Raw genomic sequence first — 18,931 nt, 5'->3', positions numbered from 1 at the left:
TCCTGATTTAGTCTCATTGTCTTCTTAGAAAAAAATGATATTTCTTAGCCTGTTCTTTCATCTGTACCATTTCCTCCATCCAAAATGTACTCTCCCCTCCTGGCAACCTACCTCTGTCTACCAAACCTGATGGAATACTTACTTCTTATAATACTTAGTTCTTACTTCAAATATTCTTCCTTCTTTTTTTATTATACATTTTTTTTTTTTTAATTTGAGGGAGAAAAAAAGCCCTCACGCAAGCAGTGGGAAGGCTTGAGAAGGAGGGGGAGAGGAAGAGGGAAGGAATCCCAAGCAGACCCTGCAGAGCCCCACTTAGGGCTTGATCTCACAACCCTGAGATCATGACCTGAGCTGAATCCAAGAGTCAGTTGCTTATCGGACTGAGCCCCCCAGGCGCCCCTAAATATTCTTCCTTCGGAAGACTTCTCAGACTCTTCTCAGATCCTGAGCTCTCTGTACACATTCCCTCCCTTCCTTGGTTCTAATTTATTTCTTATTTCTGCCTCTGACATACACCATTAACTCCTTGAGAGCAAGAACTCTCATCTTGACTCCTCAGCATTAGGTGTAGTGTCTTGTGTGTCCATTCTTGACAAGTAGGTTTTTTGGTTTTGTTTTGTTTTTTAAGATTTTTTTTTTTATTCATGAGAGAGAGAGAGAGAGAGCACACAAGCAAGGGGAGCAGCAGACAGAGGGAGAAAGAGCAGCAGACTCCCTGCTAAGCAGGGTGGCAATCCCAGGATGTTGGGGTCATGGCCCGAGCTGAAGGCAAATGCTTAACTGACTGAGCCACCCAGGTGCTCCTCAAGAAGTAGTTTTGAAGGTTGTTAAATGAAGCTGATGACCACGCTCAGTCTCCCCATTCAGTCCAATTTTTTTTTCTTACTTGCCCTATACTTCAAGGCCATGTGTCATTCTCATTGCGTGGATACACTGGGGTTGTTGTTTGGTTTTGTGTTTTCAAAACCACACCTGTTATATATAGGATAAAGAGGTAGGTGTTCCTTGAGATCCGAGATCCTTTCACTCTTGCTCTAGACAAGTTCATTTTACCCTTTCTGTAGACGTGAGATTATTTTGAGAAAGCTATCAATTCTTTGTCCTGAAAAATTAGCATCTCTAAAAATTTTGCCTACAATTGCAGAAGCCTGTCCGTGGAGCCTGGGTTCAGAATACAAATGTAAGGAATCCCACAGAGGACATTAGGAGAAGGGGGAATGAAGGTGGGGAAACTGGAGGGGAGATGAACCATGAGAGACTATGGACTCTGGGAAGCAAACGGAGGGTTTTAGAAGGGACGGGGGTGGGGGATTGGGTGAGCCTGGTGGTGGGTATTAAGGAGGGCACGGATTACATGGAGCACTGGGTGTTACAGGCAAACAATGAATCATGCAACACGGCATCAAAAACTAATGATGTCCTGTATGGTGACTAACACAACATAATAAAAAAAAGAATCAATTTAATTAAAAAAAGAAGACCAACTTGAGAGCACATCGGGAGCCGTGATGTCTAGAAACGGAAGATTGTAAGATGGCACCTTGGACGGGGAGGCGAGTTGAGTGCCAGGGGTGGGGATCCTAGGCAGGGCACCGGCAAATATATGCCAACCTTTGGGAATTAAAATGTCACTGAGACCCCTGAGTCCTAGGTTCATTTTACCCATTTGAAATAGAAACCTTTTCCTTATAGGCCAGTGTTTCTGTGCTTCTTTGGTCCTCTCTCTGCTTTCATTCAGTGAGAGCGCTGTTCATTTTGCCTGGGTAGCTGCTAGAGCCCTGTGTGATCTCCTATCTGTCATTGAGGCCTTAGCTTAGAATCACCTTGTCGGTAAACCATCCCTACCACCTAATCCAAAGTTCTTTCCACCCCCATCTCCACCCTGTCTCTCTCTGTCTCATTCTAGAAGCATCTTACTTGTTCACAGGTTAGTGTTTGGATCGATATCTCCTCACATTAGAATGTGAGCTCCATGTAAGCTAGGATCCTATCTGCTCTAGGCACCTCTCTTTCCCTGTCTGACACCATAGATCAGCAAAATATTGATGGGATCAGTGAATGAATGAATGAATGGCTTAGTGAAAAACAGTGGCAAAATACTAGACACTGGGATATAGAATGAATATGACATGTCCCTGTCCTTTGGTTTTATTCTAGGTAGAGGAGACAGACATATCAATACATACCTACCATCCTGTGTTATAGATGCCGTAATGGTGGGTTAAACCAGAGTAGAGCAAGGGCGCAAAGAGGGGAGTGATCGACTCTCAGGGGATGAGGAGGGATCGAGAAGGGCCACAGAAGAGACGTAAAACTTGAGTTGGGATTAAACTAATGAGTTAGGGATTTGCCGAGGAGGAAAGGAAGAGCATGTAGGGCAGGCTGTGTGGCAACTGTGGGGGCTCCGAGACAAGGGGCTGTGGACGAACGTGGTGTAGGGGAGGAATGACCATGTGTGGTTGTGGGGGCTCGTCTTTTTCCTTCCGGTCTGTGGTGGTCAGGAATCTGAGGGAGCCAGAAGAAGGCTCGTGTGTCCATACTTCAGCCACTTTAGGTGGGCCATTGAGCCCCTAAAGCTGGAGTAGGATGGCAGTGGGAAATGAAGTAAGAGCCATGGCCACTGGGAGAACTGGGGGAGGAACGGGGGGCACTATTAAGGCCATCGTAAAGCTTCAGCCAGCACTGTTAGAGGGCAAAGAGAGGTCTTGGCCAACATTTGCTTGTTTAATCAGACCTGCAACCTGGTAGGAAGGCGCAATATGAATCATGAAAATCTAAAGTTTTAAATAGGCAGATGGTATATAAGATTCAGACAAAGATGCAGGACCACCAACATGAAACAAGATAAGGCTTTGTTTAACTGTAGGAAACTATCCACATTGTGCTTAAATTCAGTTAGGAGGATAACTTTTCTCTGCATTTAAAAAAAAATGTCTATTTGAGTCAAAGTGGGAGGGGTTTATGTATGTTTTCTAAAGAGTGGAATCTTTTTTTTTTAAAGATCTTTTTTTTATATTCATTTATTTGACAGACAGATCACAAGTAGGCAGAGAGGCAGGCAGAGAGAGAGAGGAAGTAGGTTCCCTGCCCAGCAGAGAGCCAGACTCAGGCCTCGATCCCAGGACCCTGAGATCATGACCTGAGCCACAGAGCCACCCAGGCGCCCGAGTGGCATCTTTTTATTCTGTTTCTCCAGCGCCTACTTATATAATATAAAAGCAGCAAGTGTTTGGTAGTCGTGTACAATAAAATTTTATTCTTCTCCATGTACTGGGTTTTGAGTTAGGGATCCAAAGATCAATACAGGATGGTCCTTCCATTAAAGGAACTTAACAAACTCTAAGAACGAAATGCGCCTGGAATCATTTAAAGCAGCATGATGTGGGCCTGGCTCTTGGGGTAATCGGAGTTCCGAGAAGGCAGAAGCTGTCCATCACAGAAAAAAAGAGCAAAATCCAATTTTGTAATACAGGGTCTCAGTGAGGAAGATTTGGATCTCAGAAAAGATCCTATCTTTTTTTTTTTTTTCTTTTTGTATCCTCTAGATACAGTCCTAGAGATCAGAGTTGCATGTGATAACTCTGTACCTTCTCTTCAGTTCAGCAGCTAAGTATCTTAGTTACTAGGGATTAATTTATTTAGAGAGACCAACTTAAGTGAAAGAATGTTACGTGCCCGCAGCTCAGTATGAGACAGATCTTTCCTTAAATCTGGGGGGCTCTTCTTTCATGTCTTGTGTTATGGTTGTCTTGTGTGGTCCTGAGTTTCTGGGTTTTTCCCACATTTAAGAGTACTTTTTGTAAACACAGTTTTGCTGACAAGAGCCCCGCTTTTGAAAGGGTCTAGTATTTCTTCTCTTCTTAGGCTCATGGTCCAGCTTCTTGGTTCAGGCAGTCGTCACATTCCCCCACTGGCTTGTGGGGGACGCCACTGGCTTGTGAGACGGCTTATGTCAATAGTGTTTACCACAAAAGTGAAAGGTAGAGACCTTTCAATCGTCTTAGATTGATTTTGGAGTTCAGAGGACTCCTTTATGTCCTGAAGTGAGTCATTAGTCAGTAAAAAGTTCATGGAGACAATGAAATCACTATAAGCTTATAAGGTCTCTAAGGCAATCCCAAATGTGCTCCCCAGAGCAGATGTCTCTAAAAAATTTAATTTGGGGGCGCCTGGGTGGCTCAGTGGGTTAAGCCGCTGCCTTCGGCTCAGGTCATGATCTCAGGGTCCTGGGATCGAGTCCCGCATCGGGCTCTCTGCTCGGCGGGGAGCCTGCTTCCTCCTCTCTCTCTCTGCCTGCCTCTCTGCCTATTTGTAATCTCTGTCTGTCAAATAAAATAAATAAAATCTTTAAAAAAAAAAAAAAAAATTTAATTTGGGAAGGATGCTCATGCCAGCCTCTTCTTGAAGAGTCCCAGTACCCATTAACCTCTCTGAGAAGAGCTGCAGTAAAGAAACCTGTTTAATTTAAATATTTCTTAGAGTTCCATTCTGAAATAAGTTGGGTGTTTTGTTGTTTGGTTTTTTTGGCTTACTGTATTTTAACATTCTGAGACAGACACATGTCTCTGGAAACATTTTCCAGCTCATGGAATCTCACAAGAACCAGATGACAATATAATCAGAGACCTTGATAAATCTCATGTAACAAGTTTCCCAGTCATCCCTTGGCTGACTAAGCACTAAGAAAGAAGTCTCTCAGACTTTTATTCACCCTGGCAAGAAGGTCGTTGAGGAAAGGATTGTTCTCCGAAGAACTGAGGGCCCAGGCACTGTCTCAGTGTTACTGCATACGTGAGATTCATGAGGTTATTGTGGTGGACTCATTAGAGAACAGCCATCGGATTATTGGGGCCTATGATAAACTCCACCAAACTGTAAAAAATTCAAATTTTGCCAAGTCAGACATCACAGTACAGTAGATGTTGATGTATTTAGATAGAAATTTTAAGAATGCTTTGTGACAGGTGCGCCTGGGTGGCTCAGTTGGTTAAGCGTCTGTCTTCAGCTCAGGGTCCTGGGATTGAGCCCTACATCGGGCTCCCTGCTCAGCAAGGTGTCTGCTTCTCCCTCCGCATTTCCCCTCCCCCACTCATGCATGCTCTCAGTTTCTCTCTCTCTCTCAAATAAAGAAAATCTTAAAAAAAAAAAAAAATGCTTTGTGGCAGCAGATAGTGTGTCTGGTAACCTGCCTGAAGATTCCTGTTGTGCTGGTTATCACCTCATTATCTCGCTCACTTTATACAGCCGCCTTGTAACATAGGTGTTATTTTTAGTATTACTCAGAAGAGGGAAATGAAGCTTGGTGGGTTGAACAAGCTGTGTGAGGCCACCAGCTAGTGTCCAGTGGGTCTAGGGCCTGAACCCAAGCCCACACGATTTTCACCCCATGCTCTCATTAAGCCTATGCTAGTTCTCACCAAACTGCTAAGCGTGAAATACAAGCTGTGGTCTTCTGAGTTTAAACTCACACGTCTCACATCTCCCCATTTTACTCCTGCTTCTAAATCACCTCTCCTGGCTTTCCGGCAGTCAGTTTGCTTTGCCAACCAACTCCATCCACGGCTCCTCTAGAATACAGTGTTGCTTTTGTGAAAACTTGATTTGTAGCAGATGGTCCCTGTTTTGGCTCATCTGAAAAATTTCTAAAGCAGTTGTCTACATGTTACCGGATTATAAACAGATTTCTACTACAACATTCTTTTGTTAAAACCAGTACTCTTCAGTAGGCGTGAGAAGCACTGTGTTAAACAAAGTGGATATAGTTTTGTTCAACAGCAGAACTTCTGAGAGCTAATTTGTGCTCAGGATCTTTAAAAGGAGGGCACAGGGCACAGTTGCTGAATGTATTTGATGATCAGAAATCTCTTGGAGGAACCCTCATTAGTGTTTTATAGTATGTTACTAGTAATGATCTTTGAATATGTTCCCCTGCTCCTCCTGTATTTCTCAGGGAGGTTCTCCTCTTGTTTCTGCTTTTGTTTTTATAATGGTAGTGATTCGAACCATAAGATATTTTGTTAAAATAACATGGTATGAATAATGTCCTGACTGCAAAGACAGTTGGTACTCCTCGGTTGTTGGATGAATTGTCAGTTGCTTTTGGGTGCTGAAGCAACTGTGTATTTCAGCTAGATTTTGGTGGAAGGCATTGTTCCTGTCTCTTGACGAGTTTAAGTTAATAGGGTACCCTCCATCAGAATTAGGCATTCTGGATTTCCCCCTTTTTTTTTTTTCTGTTATTTTCCTATGCTCACTTCCCATGGCACCATATATATTAAATCTTTTTTAGGAGAATAAAGTTTACTATCACAGGTTCATAGATTCTGCTTATAAAACTACTTCTCTTGTAAATTTAAAGCTCACAGTTTTAGATACTTAATGTAATAACACTTTGTCTTGGGTTTTCAGGAAACAGATGTGGTACCAGACACCAGGCTTTTGGACAAATTTAGTCAGATTACACCGCAGCTTTTTACCCCACTAGATGAGACTATCCCAGATCCACTACTGGAGACCTTGTACATCATGGACTTCTTTATTGCTTTGGCAATTTGCAACACAGTAGTGGTTTCTGCTCCCAACCAACCACGACAAAAGGTAAGGTCTCTAATACAAATAAGGGTTACTTCCCAGAAGAGAACTTCGGGTTTAAATGTACTTATACTGGCCTTGTTATGTAGATAATAATTAATGCTAAATGATAATAACAATACCAGCTAACATACACACTTAATCTCTGCTCTGTAACTACGATATTCTAAGTGATTTATTGATACTAACATGTTACCCTTCCAATGACCGTGTAAATCAGGTAATATTACTCCACTATTCCCCATTTTATAATTGAGGGTAAGTAATTTTCCTGGGGTCACAGGGCCAAGTGGGGGAAGTGAGATTTGAACCCATGAAGTATGGCTCAGTGCTATTCTACTGTTTTGACTCTAGAAGGATAGCTGATGAGAACCGCTCTGGTAGAATGTGGCTGTGTTCATTTTGCATAGTTTCTTTACCAAATTGAAGCTTCTTCGAGGCTTCTGAGACTTCCCACATCATATGCATTATGTCAAACGAAATATAAAGTATTGGATTCATTATCATGTTTAATGATAATGTACCATTTTCCTGTACCAGTTGGGTTAGTTCTAATTAGTTCTAACCCAATTTAAAAATCCAATATTTTTATAATGTATCAAGATGCTACAGTTCCCACAAAAGCAAGATTGAAAAAGTCAATTTATAGTTTAGAATTTATGGAAACATTCATTTTCAATTAAAAAGAAAAACTTGTTTAAAAGACCGGTGATTCACCACATGCTGTGCTAGCTTCCTTGTGGATAACTTTCTTCCCTTTTGCACATATCCACTTAAAATTCAATTTGCGATGCAACCCAATTAAATTTTAATTTTCCATCAGATCATTTTCTTTTAGCAACTTCAGAGGTGGTCAACTTTAACATAAAAATAACTTACTTCCAATTAAGCTTTTATTTGATCAGAAAACTGTTTTTGTAAGACTTTTGGCTAGAGAGTTTCTCTTTAGAAAGTGATTACGTAATTAGAGAATAAATCACTGGATGTTCTTTTTTTCTCCTCATGTGACAATTTTTCTCATACATCTGTTTCCAAAGTAGGCACCTCTTGGTGTTTTTTGTTTGAAAAATACTGTCGCCTTATCCCCAAAGAATATAATACCCTGTGGTCTGAAAGAAGGTCTCTACAGGTAGAAGAGCCTAAGCTTCATGATATTTTGAGGTAATGACTGAGACAGTGAATAATAAGGAACTAAACAGAATCTACAAAGAAGATGAAACCTCACCTGTGATGGTCTCTTTTCATTTCCGAGTTCCGATAAGTATAGAAATCGACCAACATGTGTTTCTCCAACTGTCAGTAGATTAAAAATTTTTAGGAAAAAACTTTTTAATATCTTGGGCATTTCTGAATGACAAAGTTTTAGGATCCAATTAATTGGCCTTCATAATATTAAATTCTACATTTAATCACATAAATGTTATGAGCTAGAAAAACATCAGGCTAAAAATTACAAAAAATTTTGTAATAGAAATTATAATAGAGACTCACATTCATTGTGAATCTCTGCTGATAAGCTGATAATTTGTGCTGATAACTCTTCTGTAGGTCAATTTCTTTACTTTTTTAAGACAACAGAAAAAGTCGTAGTAACAACCTTTATAGAATCTGGTGGGGGAAAGGGAAAAAAGCCCATCTTGTTTGTTTGTTTGTTTATTTGACAGAGAGAGAGATCACAAGCATGCAGAGAGGCAGGCAGAGAGAGAGAGGGGAAGCAGGCTCCAAGCCTGATGCGGGGCTCCATCCGAGGACCCTGAGATCATGACCTGAGCTGAAGGCAGAGGCCTAACCCACTGAGCTACCCAGGCGCCCCATCTTGTTAATTGTTTGACTTAACTTTCTTCCAGTGTTTTGAATGTATATTATTACTCACATTGTTCACACAATTAAAAAAAAAATTTATATTGCTCACACAATTTTTACATTTTTATAGGTTTTCCAGTTTTACCCCATAGGCTTTCTAAACTTTATTTTTAAAATATTCAAGAAGATATTGCTATTTTGCTATTTTTGAATACTTCATTTGCTTATAATTTTTAAATTGCTATTGCTAGGATGTACATAATAAATATTATGGATTATCTATATTTTAAATTATTCATTAGGCAACACTGTTATCGTATGCCCACTGGTAGCAATAGTAGCATTTTACGTTTTGCTATCATTTGTCACATCTCTTTCTGAATGGTTATAGAAATTATAATGCCATCAACATTAGCACATATTTTTCATTATGGCCATTTTTATTTTTGCTTGTATTTTGTGGAGGCAATTTTATGTATGAAGCAGGCTGCTGGCTGTTTAAGGAGTGGTAACTCTTTCCTTATCTAATTATTTCCTGGTTTGACTTTATCGTTGTCATCTACTGCTTTTTTTTATTGTATTACTGAGATTCTCTGGAATCTTCTCTCCTAGATTGGGCTCTCGTCCCTGAGTGGAATGCCTATCAAGTCCTTGGAAGAGATTAAAAACCTCTTCCAGAGATTGTCTGTCCGAAGATCAAGTTCACCATCGCTTGCCGGTGGGAAAGAGCCCTCTCCTGGGGTCCCAAATGCCTTTGTGAGCAGACTCTCCCTCTTTAGTCGAATGAAACTGGCTTCCCCAGTGGAGGAAGAGACCTCCCCTGGGAGTGAGCGCCCCCAGGGCTCTGGGGACTCTCCTTGCCCTCCAGATATGGAGAAACAGAACAGTGATCCTGGCCTCCCGGAAGGCGAGACGGCGCCCTCCCCTGGACAGCCCTCGACCTCCACCCTGTGTTATGAGGCGGAGAGCCCCGATGAGGCGGCCTTGGTGTATGCGGCCAGGGCTTACCAGTGCACTTTACGCTCCCGGACCCCAGAGCAGGTCGTGGTGGACTTCGCTGCTCTGGGGCCATTAACATTTCAACTCCTACACATCCTGCCCTTCGACTCCGTAAGGAAAAGAATGTCTGTGGTCGTTCGGCACCCCCTTTCCAACCAAGTCGTGGTGTATACAAAGGGTGCTGACTCGGTCATCATGGAGTTGCTCTCGGTGGCTTCCCCGGGTGAGTTCCTACTGCGCAGAACGTGGAGGGGTATGTGCGCGGTTCAGAGATTGAAAGGCCAATCTCGATGGTTTATAAAGAGAAACACGTGGGTCTTTGGGGAACAGCTGCACTTTGTAAATGGGGGAAGCTGCCTAGGATTTGGTGAGAATGCATGTAAGTTTTGGTGCTGCACAGACCTGGGTGCACATCTGGCCTCTGTCATCGGTGCTGTGTTGGTAAAGTTACCTACCTATTCTGTGTTCAACAAATGGGGAGTGTCATACCTGTTTTATAGGTTCCTTGGAGGTCTAATGGCATACTGTGTGCACTACGCATAGAGCCTCTGCCCAGTGCCTCCCCAACGGAGGCAGCTAGAATGATGATGGTTCTTGTTACTATTGTCATTGATGTTGTGGGAACCGTGTTCGTATTAAGTTCTTCCCAGGAGGAAGGGTGCACAGGAAAGATTTATTCAGGGTCCCTTTTATAAATGTGCATTTGGGATTCAGAACTACAAGGTCTTTTGTCTGTTGTGGGTTGGAAACTATACCATTGTTTGTAAAAACATCTCTGTAATTGGGCAGACTGGTGGGAATACGTGTTTTGTTAATTATTTCAGATGGAGCAAGTCTGGAAAAACAGCAGATGATAATAAGGGAGAAAACCCAGAAACACTTGGATGACTATGCCAGACGGGGCCTACGCACTTTATGTATAGCGAAGAAGGTGAGGCTGCTGTGTTGGGGCCATCGTGTTCATTCTTTCGCTTGGGTGGCCCTCACTGCTTGGGGTCAAGCATGCATCAAACCCTGATCCACACCGTTGGGAAGCTCTTGGATTGTGGGCTCTCTATTCATAGCGTCTGTCTTCCATATGCATTGATTAGGTTGGAGTTTGTGCTCAGTGTTTTGCCAGAAGAACACCTGAAAGTTCTGTTTTCAGAGTTCTCCCCTGTTTCAGTGTGTCTGTGAGTGCTTTAGTACGTTAACTGCAGTTTGGCTGGAAATAAAAATCTAAAAGTCCCTGGATCTACTTTCTTTTCCCTCAGTCCTTTGTAAATATCATCCCTGCATTAAATGTTCTTTGGAAAGAATGAGACCAGAGACTGGCCTTAATTTTCCCTTAAAGTTCTCACAACTTTTCCTTACATGCTCTTAAGTCTTTATCTATCAATCCAAGTAATTTTATTAAATATTATGTCAGTATGGATCATTCTCTTATTGAGAATAATCCTGAGATGTTGTGTATGCTTTCTAAAACATTGAAGTAATAAAGAAGAAGACAGAACTCCAAGAAGCTGAGGGGTGATATTACCAGACCCTCCCCTGGGGACATGGGGGAAACAGACCTGGAGCCCTTTTCAAGTGAATCGGTCACGTCTTTATGCCAGGAGGATGTGGCTTGGGTATTGACCAAGTCAAGCTTCTTAGCTTCAATGAGAGGGAGTCGAGTAGGGGTTGAGACAAGAGAAGGCTGTCTTATGGGGGAGGGAAGGGTGTTAGTTGTGGAGGTGTACCAGAGACTTTGATGAACACTGAAGAACATGAAACAGAGAATGACAAGTCCATGTAGGGGAAATACTAGAAAAGAACAAGAAATTCATCTTGCCACCTCTTTGCCTCTTCTCCATATAACACTCCCCCACCCCACCTTCTCTCCCTCTCAACCCTGCGGTTAATTTTGGCTGTGTTAGAAGCCAGAGTATTGATTTCACTCTGTCATTTTGGGCTCCAATGAGTATAAAAGACAGGCAGATACATGTAACTCAAAGTCTCAGTGCATGAATTGCCATTCATTATGATTTCCTCCTGGAAACGTGAATTGGAGACTCTACTAGGACCTAAGGCAAACCTAGGGATCTCTTGTTTCTTAGCCAAATTCTAGTTCTTATGATCTGCCTTAGGGCAACTGGGATCTGTTGCAACTGTTGCAGGCTCCTAGTCAACACTTAGTCAGCCAGCGGCATGGAAAGTTTCAAGATCAAAGGAAAAGGAGAGAGTTCTACCTTTTCAAGTGGAATGATCCTGCCCCTGATAAAAATGCAGCCCAGTAGATGTCAGATTCATCCTAGGCCCACTAACCCTATGGGTAAGAATAAGTAGATAGAGAAATTGCCTTCCTCCCTCGATTTCGTGTTGCTTTAGGAAACTTGTAATGTAGATTTCTCTCTATGGCAACCTAAGAAGAAGGAAAATGTACCATTGGTTCCTTCTTTAGGAATTCCATTTAATTTCTTCTGGAAGAGTCCTTCCTTATTTCACGTGTATGGTTCCCTCCCTCTTTTCACCTTTACAAATAACTACCCCATAAACTCATCATCAGAAGATACCAGCATGCTGCTGCCTCCCTAATACTTGGAACTGAGGAGTCCTGACGCTACTTTCTCAACTGCGCCATTAAGATCTTTCTAGATTCAACTACCAAGTGGAGACCTCTTCCAACTGCATAGTCCCTGGCTTAATTAAATAGATTCATCCCTTTTCATTATATATGATGCCTAGGATTTCCAAGAGGTACTGAGCTAGTGGATCCATCCATCATCAGTGTTACAATAGTCTGATCTCAGAAAGCTTGCGGCATGAGGAATGAAGACAGGATTACCTAGCTTGGATGGGTCTAAGCTTGGATTACTTAGTGGTCAGGGTCCTGGCAGGATCCTGCAAGATGATATGGCCTTTCTCACAGCTCTTTTCTCCCCTGCACTGCAGGTCATGAGTGACGCTGAATACGCGGAGTGGCTGAGGAACCATTTTTTAGCTGAAACCAGCATTGACCACAGGGAAGAATTACTCCTTGAATCTGCTATGAGGTTGGAGAACAAGCTCACTTTACTTGGTAGGTAGACTATGTTGTACGGTCAAAATAGAGAACTTTGGAAAACACTGGATGGCTCTAAGTTTAAAGTCATTCACCAGTGGTTTGGCCCCCAACACACCACCACTTTGATCTAACAGAGCAAATAGTTCTCTCCACCCTGTCCAGTCTGATCTGTATCCCGTTTCCAATTCTTTTCATTCTGCTTTCCACTGTTGTGAACTAGACTTCACTTATGGTGGGATCAGGGTGGTCATCCTTAAGGAGATCATTTAAAACCTTATCATTTAACATAGACTACCAAGTCAAATAAATATCCTGGTTCCAGAGGCTATCCAGTTGACGTTTCTTGCCAGGTGTTGGTTAAGGTACACGAAATGTGTGGTCTTTGGAATCTGCATGTCAAATTTCTCTTATTTAGAGGAAACTTAGAGCACGGAGTGGTTCGTTGACTTGTTCAAAGTCACGTGCTACTAGCTGACAGAGCTAGAAGGAGACTCAGATCTACCTAGTTCCAGGGCCGATGTTCTTTCTTCTGTACCTACAACCGGACCAGTGAAATTTGTTTCTCTCTCTTTTACATCCTGATTGCAGCTAAAGGTTGCACAGCGGACACCTCTTGTCCAGACTGAGCTGCATCCTGAAATCACCTGGAGCACTTTAAACTCTTCTCAGGGGTTCTGATTCCTTGATCTGACATGTGGCTGGGGCGTTTGTATATTTAAAAGCTCCCCAAGGAATGCTAAGAGGCAGCCAGGCTTGAGAATCCCCACTGTCTCAAGAGTCGGGAGATCTAGACTCTAATCTGAGTGCTCACATACCGAGGGACCAGTCTCTCAGCTCCATTGCTCTGGTTCACAGAACAAGGATCTCACTTTGTAAGGAGTGGGAAGAGTGATGAACCCTAATCTGTGTCATTTCTCTGTGACAGTGTCCATAGTACGGGTCCACATTTCTTCTGAAATTCCAAACTCAAAAGTGCTCTGTGGGTTTAATGCCAGAATGCATTTGGCTATAAAATCAGGCCTGATTTAATAAGATTTTATGAGTCTTTATTATCCTAATTAGTACAAACATTATAAGTTTTGCTACAGATATCTTAATATGCTTTATTAGTGGATATTTCAAAACCATGCACTACATTACCTTTCTAAAATCTGAAAAACTTTGGAATTCCAAAGCTTTTCTGGCCCCCGTTGGTTTAGAAAAGGTATTTGCAGACTTGTAATATCTATTTTCAATGCTCTTTCATAACATAAGCAACTTATTGGCAAGGGCATTCCTCAAACGCCTGCCTTACCCTCAGGAGTACCACAGAATTGTAAGATTATAGAGCAAGGTTACATAAGTAACTAAAACCACAAGCTTCCCTCAATTCACAGAGAGGAAAGCTAGCCTAAAGGAGAACAAGTAAGTTTAATAAGCTCAGTGATTCCTAAGGCTTCCTTCCCCAGATATGATATTGTCTATGATTTTGGGCTGGGTCTTCACGCTTCCTTTGAATGCCCAGAAGCTACTGGAACAGTGTGTAGCTCAGGATGGTGCTAACAGAGTTCCGTTATAGCCCAGGTGAGCTTCTGCTGGCTTTGATTTCTCACAAGCCCTTTGCATCCGGCTGTCTTTTAGGTGCTACAGGCATTGAAGACCGTCTGCAGGAGGGAGTCCCCGAGTCCATCGAGGCCCTTCAGAAAGCCGGCATCAAGATCTGGATGCTGACAGGGGACAAGCAGGAGACAGCTGTCAACATAGCTTATGCGTGCAAACTCCTGGAGGCGGGTGACAAGCTCTTTATCCTCAATACCCAGAGCAAAGTACGTATCATGAGACTGAATCTGTCCTTTTGCTTTTTCTTAGCCAGGGGAGTGTTTGTGATTGGATGAATGTAGGGAGGAAAAAAAAACCCCAGTAACCCTTGGCTTGATAATTATGTCTTCTCTTTAGCAGCCTACCTTGTGCTCTGGAAGGTACCTAGTCCTTCTAAAGGCTTCATGGTTAAACATGATTCAAAAGAATTATTGCTAAAGAAAGTTGCCTTTCATTTTTTATTTGCCTCCCCTCCCCCATACTCAGTTTCCAGGGAACTGAGTAAGATTTAGCCCATAATGGCAAAATATATCAAGTTCTGGGACAGGAATATACCTCTATTTCAAGTTGAGGTGGTGATTTCTATCAAAATCAGGTGAACACTTTAATGTCTTTATGGTTAATTACAAAAATGGACTCTCGGGATAATTATGCCCTCTAGTGGTAATTCTTAGGTATAGTGCTATTGAGAATACCATGTTTCAAACTGTTTTTTAAGGGAGGGGAATTTTTTTTTTTTTTTTCCTTAAGAAGGAATTTAAGAGGTTTGGATCCACCTTATTTTTTAAATCATCCCTGCCTCATCCCCATTAATCTCTAACACAAATATTGTAATCAGTTAAGCAGGCATTTTTAAAAAGTTTTTCCAGTATGGTACTATTCTCTGAGATTTGTGCAGGTTATTTAATTAGCTTGGAGAACCTTCCTCCCTCCTTCCTCAATAGTCAGACTTAATCAATGACATCCATTCTCTGGCAGCAACCTGCCTCTCCGAAATCCTCTGGAGTTTCTCATCTGGATCCCATCTTGGGGCTCTGTCACAGGCTGCCATGTCTGGTTAGCCGTGTTTTTAAAGTCGGGCCTCAGCCAATGCCTAACCAGATCATACATTTTAAGGAAAGAGAATTTTCCTTATTCAACACAGAATGAGGTCTCCTGGGCAGTTGTCTGTGGCCCAGAGAGCCATAAGCAAAACCACCCGGCAGCGCCCAGTACCAGCAGGGGCTGAACACAAGAAAATTGTCATTAGTCATTTTGGTTACTAAAATTGTTGTGCTAGGGGTGCCTGGGCGGCTCAATCATTAGGCGTCTGCCTTCGACTCAGGTCATGATCCCAGGGTCCTGGGATCGAGCCCCCCATGGGGCTTCCTGCTCAGTGGGAAGCCTGCTTCTCCCTCTCCCATTGCTCCTGCTTGTGTTCCCTCTCTCGCTGTGTCTCTCTCTGTCAAAAAAATAAATAAAATCTTAAAAAATAAATAAATAAATAAATAAAATGGCTGTGCCATAAGATTCGTAGGCCCCTGGTTCATGTGCTTGGCCTGCCTGTGATCAGATATGTGACTTTGGAGAATTTTCCTCCAGGCCTTTTACTTAACCTGTGATGTAAGAGTCATGCCCATCTCATAGGGTCATTGTGGGCATGAAATGAGAAAATATAGATTATAAACTAACATGTAGTGCCTGGCAGAGAAAAGGGGCTCAATGAACATTAAAAAAGAAAAGTCAATTCTTGATGTTTGATTTTGATGCTTTTGTGAACAGTAAAGTCATTAGGATGGCAGAATGTATCGGTAAACATATAATTTATAGTTAGAGGCATTTAAAACTTAACAATTCAAGAAGCCTTTATGGAGTATCCACTATGGGCTGTTCTAAGTGCAAAACATAAATTTTTTTACTATTGAAAGCTATTCCACCTTGTGTGAATTTTCCAAATAATTAAAACTGTACACAGTGAACATAATTTAGTTTTGTGGTGACTCAAGTCCAAGTATATAAAATGCCAGGCACATAGTAGGGGCTCAGTGACTATTATTACTATTATTATTATTAATTATTATTTTCTCCCTTCCTCTCCATCAGGAGATGCTAAGAATTAAAAAAAGAAAGATTATTGAACCCGGTTTGTCACTTAGTGAAGAAATTACATCTGTGACATCCTAAGTGGGCCACCCGGAAACTAGTAGAACATCTGGTCATTTCTTTAGTGTAGTCACTCAGCTTTATGAATTTCCATGAACTCCTATTCCTAAATTTGAAAGTTGGTTTACAATAAATGTAGCCACTTATAAACTTTACAGTTTCCATTTTCATAAAAGTTTTGGGGTTTTATCAGAATAGGGGGTTAATAGAATCCTATCTCGGATAATTTGTTTATTAAGATTTTATTTATTTGTTTGAGATAGCGCGTGCGCACACACCTGAGGGAGAGAGAGAGAGCGAGCGCGCGCGAGCAGGAGCCGGGGGTGGGAGGGGGCTGAGGAAGAGAGAAGCAGGCTCCTGGTTGAGGCTGAGCCAGGAGCCGGACAGGGGACTCGATCCCAGGACCCTGAGCCTAAGGCAGATGCTTAACTAACTGACCCATGCAGGTGGCCCCCATATCATGGATCATTTACTGCCTTGTGATACTTAAAGCCCTTTCAGGATCCATCATTTAATTTTTTTGAGTTTTATTTTTATGATTTCATTTAAACTTTTCTCTAGAGATAATAACTCTTTATTTTCATGTTATAAAAGACTTTCACATACGAGATCTTCCTTGGCAGTTATAGCAAGTAGACAGATCAGATAAAATTATCCTCATTTTTTTTTTTTTAAATTTCAGCCATTACAGTGGGTGAGGAGTGGGCTCTTTTTTTTTTTTTTTTAAGATTATTTATTTATTTATTTGACAGAGAGAGATCACAGTAGACAGAGAGGCTGGCAGAGAGAGAGAGAGGGAAGCAGGCTCCCCGCTGAGCAGAGAGCCCAATGTGGGACTTGATCCCAGGACCCTGAGATCATGACCTGAGCTGAAGGCAGAGGCTTAACCCACTGAGCCACCCAGGTGCCCCAAATTATCCTCATTTTTATAGGCTGAAACTCCAAAAGGTTGTGACTTGTCTAAGTACCCCCAGCTGAAAACGTGTCACGTGTGTTTTGTATTGTATTATGTATTATGTAACCTGTATTTATCTATCTGTAGTTATTCTCATTATTCATGGAGTTAAATTCTATAAAGTTACCCTAAACACTGAATTAGTGAATACAGAACTATTACCCTTGGAGGAGGTAAGTATAGGTTCCCATAAGCCTTTGGTCGCAACTTTTGTTTTGTCAACCAATCAGTATATAACATTGTTCCGTGTGTGTTTCTGTTTAACAACAACTTACTATATATGTATGGTTGATTCAGTAACATTGAATTCACGGCCAACAGGACTATAACTCAGGCCTACGTGAGGCTTCTCTAACATGCCTCCTCTTTCTGCAAGGCACGTGATAATCTTCTTATATATAGGACGACTCTATGGCACTTCTGCACTGGGCTTGGAGGCCATTTTAAACGATGAAATGAAGAAAAAGAAACATACAGAAAATGTGTCACCGGGGTACCTGGGTGGCTCAGTCAATTAAGTGTCTGCCTTCTGCTCAGGTCATGATCCCGGGATCCTGGGATCGAGTCCCCTGTCGGGCTCCCTGCTTGGCGGGGGGCTTGTTTTCTCCCTCGGCCTGCTGTTCCTCCTGCTTGTGCTCACTTTTTCTCTCTGTGTCAAATAAATAAATAAAATCTTAAGAAAAGAAAAGAAGAAAAAAAAAAGAAAAGGTGTCACCCAACAGTGGAAAGGGTACTTATTTACAGTATGGGAGCTGAGGTAAGAAGATGTAGCATCTCCTCATTCGATTTCAGCAGAGGTCCTATCACATGACTCAAATTTTTCTCTCTGTGCATGTCCACAAATGACCACAAAAGCACTACAAGTACTGATTATAGGATTCCAGATCAGTTTTAGCAGGTAGGTGAATTCACACATATAGAATCTGCAAATAAGGATATTGAGTGTGTGTGTGTATGTGTGTGTATTTATACATATTTCTATAATGAAAATGTAATTTATAAACTAAATATATATTCAAAAGGATAAAAGCATCTAGAATCATAAAATTACGGATAATTTAGGTTTACATTTTGGAGGGTAACCACTCAAGACTTTATTCTGTGCACTACGAGTATGCAAAGTTGTATTTATAGTATTGTATTTTTTCACTTAACGTATACCTTCAGTATCATCTCATGTTGATATGCTGATTTTCAATGACTTCAGGGTGTGTTACCTTCTAAATGTATCATTTTAATGTAACCAAACTCTAGAAGGTTTTCAAAAATAATTTTTTCCTATTATATATTGAGCCTATAAAGGGCTTGTTTTCTTTGTCTTCATACACTTTCCCTAGCAGGTTTTTGAGTTGTATAGGGTCAGATTTGTTCCTAACGTCCAGGTTGCTAGGTAGCTCCATTTTAAAGCAGAAGCTCTGGGGCGGCTGGGTGGCTCAGTTGATTAAGCATCTGCCTTCTCAGGTCAGGATCTCAGGATCCTGGGATCGAGCCCCGTGTTGGGCTCTCTGCTCAGGGGGGAGCCTGCTTCTCCCTCTCCCCTTTCCCCTGCTGTGCTCTCTCTGTCAAATAAATAATAAAATCTTAAAAAATAAAGTTGGAGGTCTTGTGTGTAGCTTCTGTAGTTCATGAAGTCTTTCTTGTGTCATGCTACGTATCCATATCTACTTCTTCCCAATCCATTTGATTTTGTCGTGGGCTGAGAAATGCTTAATTAAGCAGCATTTGAAATAAGAATGAATGACCTTCGAGTGAGGGGTTCACTTATGAATAAACTTTCAGTTTTTGGTGTTTTGTTTTCTTTTCTTTCAGTCTTAACATCTAAACTTAAATTCAGG

At 41.7% G+C, this 18,931-nt stretch overlaps 1 protein-coding gene across 5 annotated transcripts in view; it reads left to right on the top strand.

Moving 5' to 3' along the window:
• Positions 1-18,931, top strand: part of ATP10D (ATPase phospholipid transporting 10D (putative)) — a 105,290-nt gene that overhangs the window by 61,922 nt on the left and 24,437 nt on the right. For all 5 annotated transcript variants that reach the window (XM_059162079.1, XM_059162069.1, XM_059162104.1 and 2 more), the window contains 5 exons: positions 6,412-6,600; positions 9,010-9,619; positions 10,221-10,327; positions 12,310-12,436; positions 14,042-14,226. In XM_059162079.1, coding sequence (XP_059018062.1) covers positions 6,412-6,600; positions 9,010-9,619; positions 10,221-10,327; positions 12,310-12,436; positions 14,042-14,226 — 1,218 coding nt within the window. The remainder of the gene's footprint in view (positions 1-6,411; positions 6,601-9,009; positions 9,620-10,220; positions 10,328-12,309; positions 12,437-14,041; positions 14,227-18,931) is intronic.

Source organism: Mustela lutreola, chromosome 1 (genome assembly GCF_030435805.1).
Source record: "Mustela lutreola isolate mMusLut2 chromosome 1, mMusLut2.pri, whole genome shotgun sequence".
NCBI classification, from domain to species: Eukaryota; Metazoa; Chordata; class Mammalia; order Carnivora; family Mustelidae; genus Mustela; species Mustela lutreola.
The sequence above is the reverse complement of the archived record's forward strand: the minus strand, read 5'-3'. Positions and strand labels throughout refer to the sequence as shown.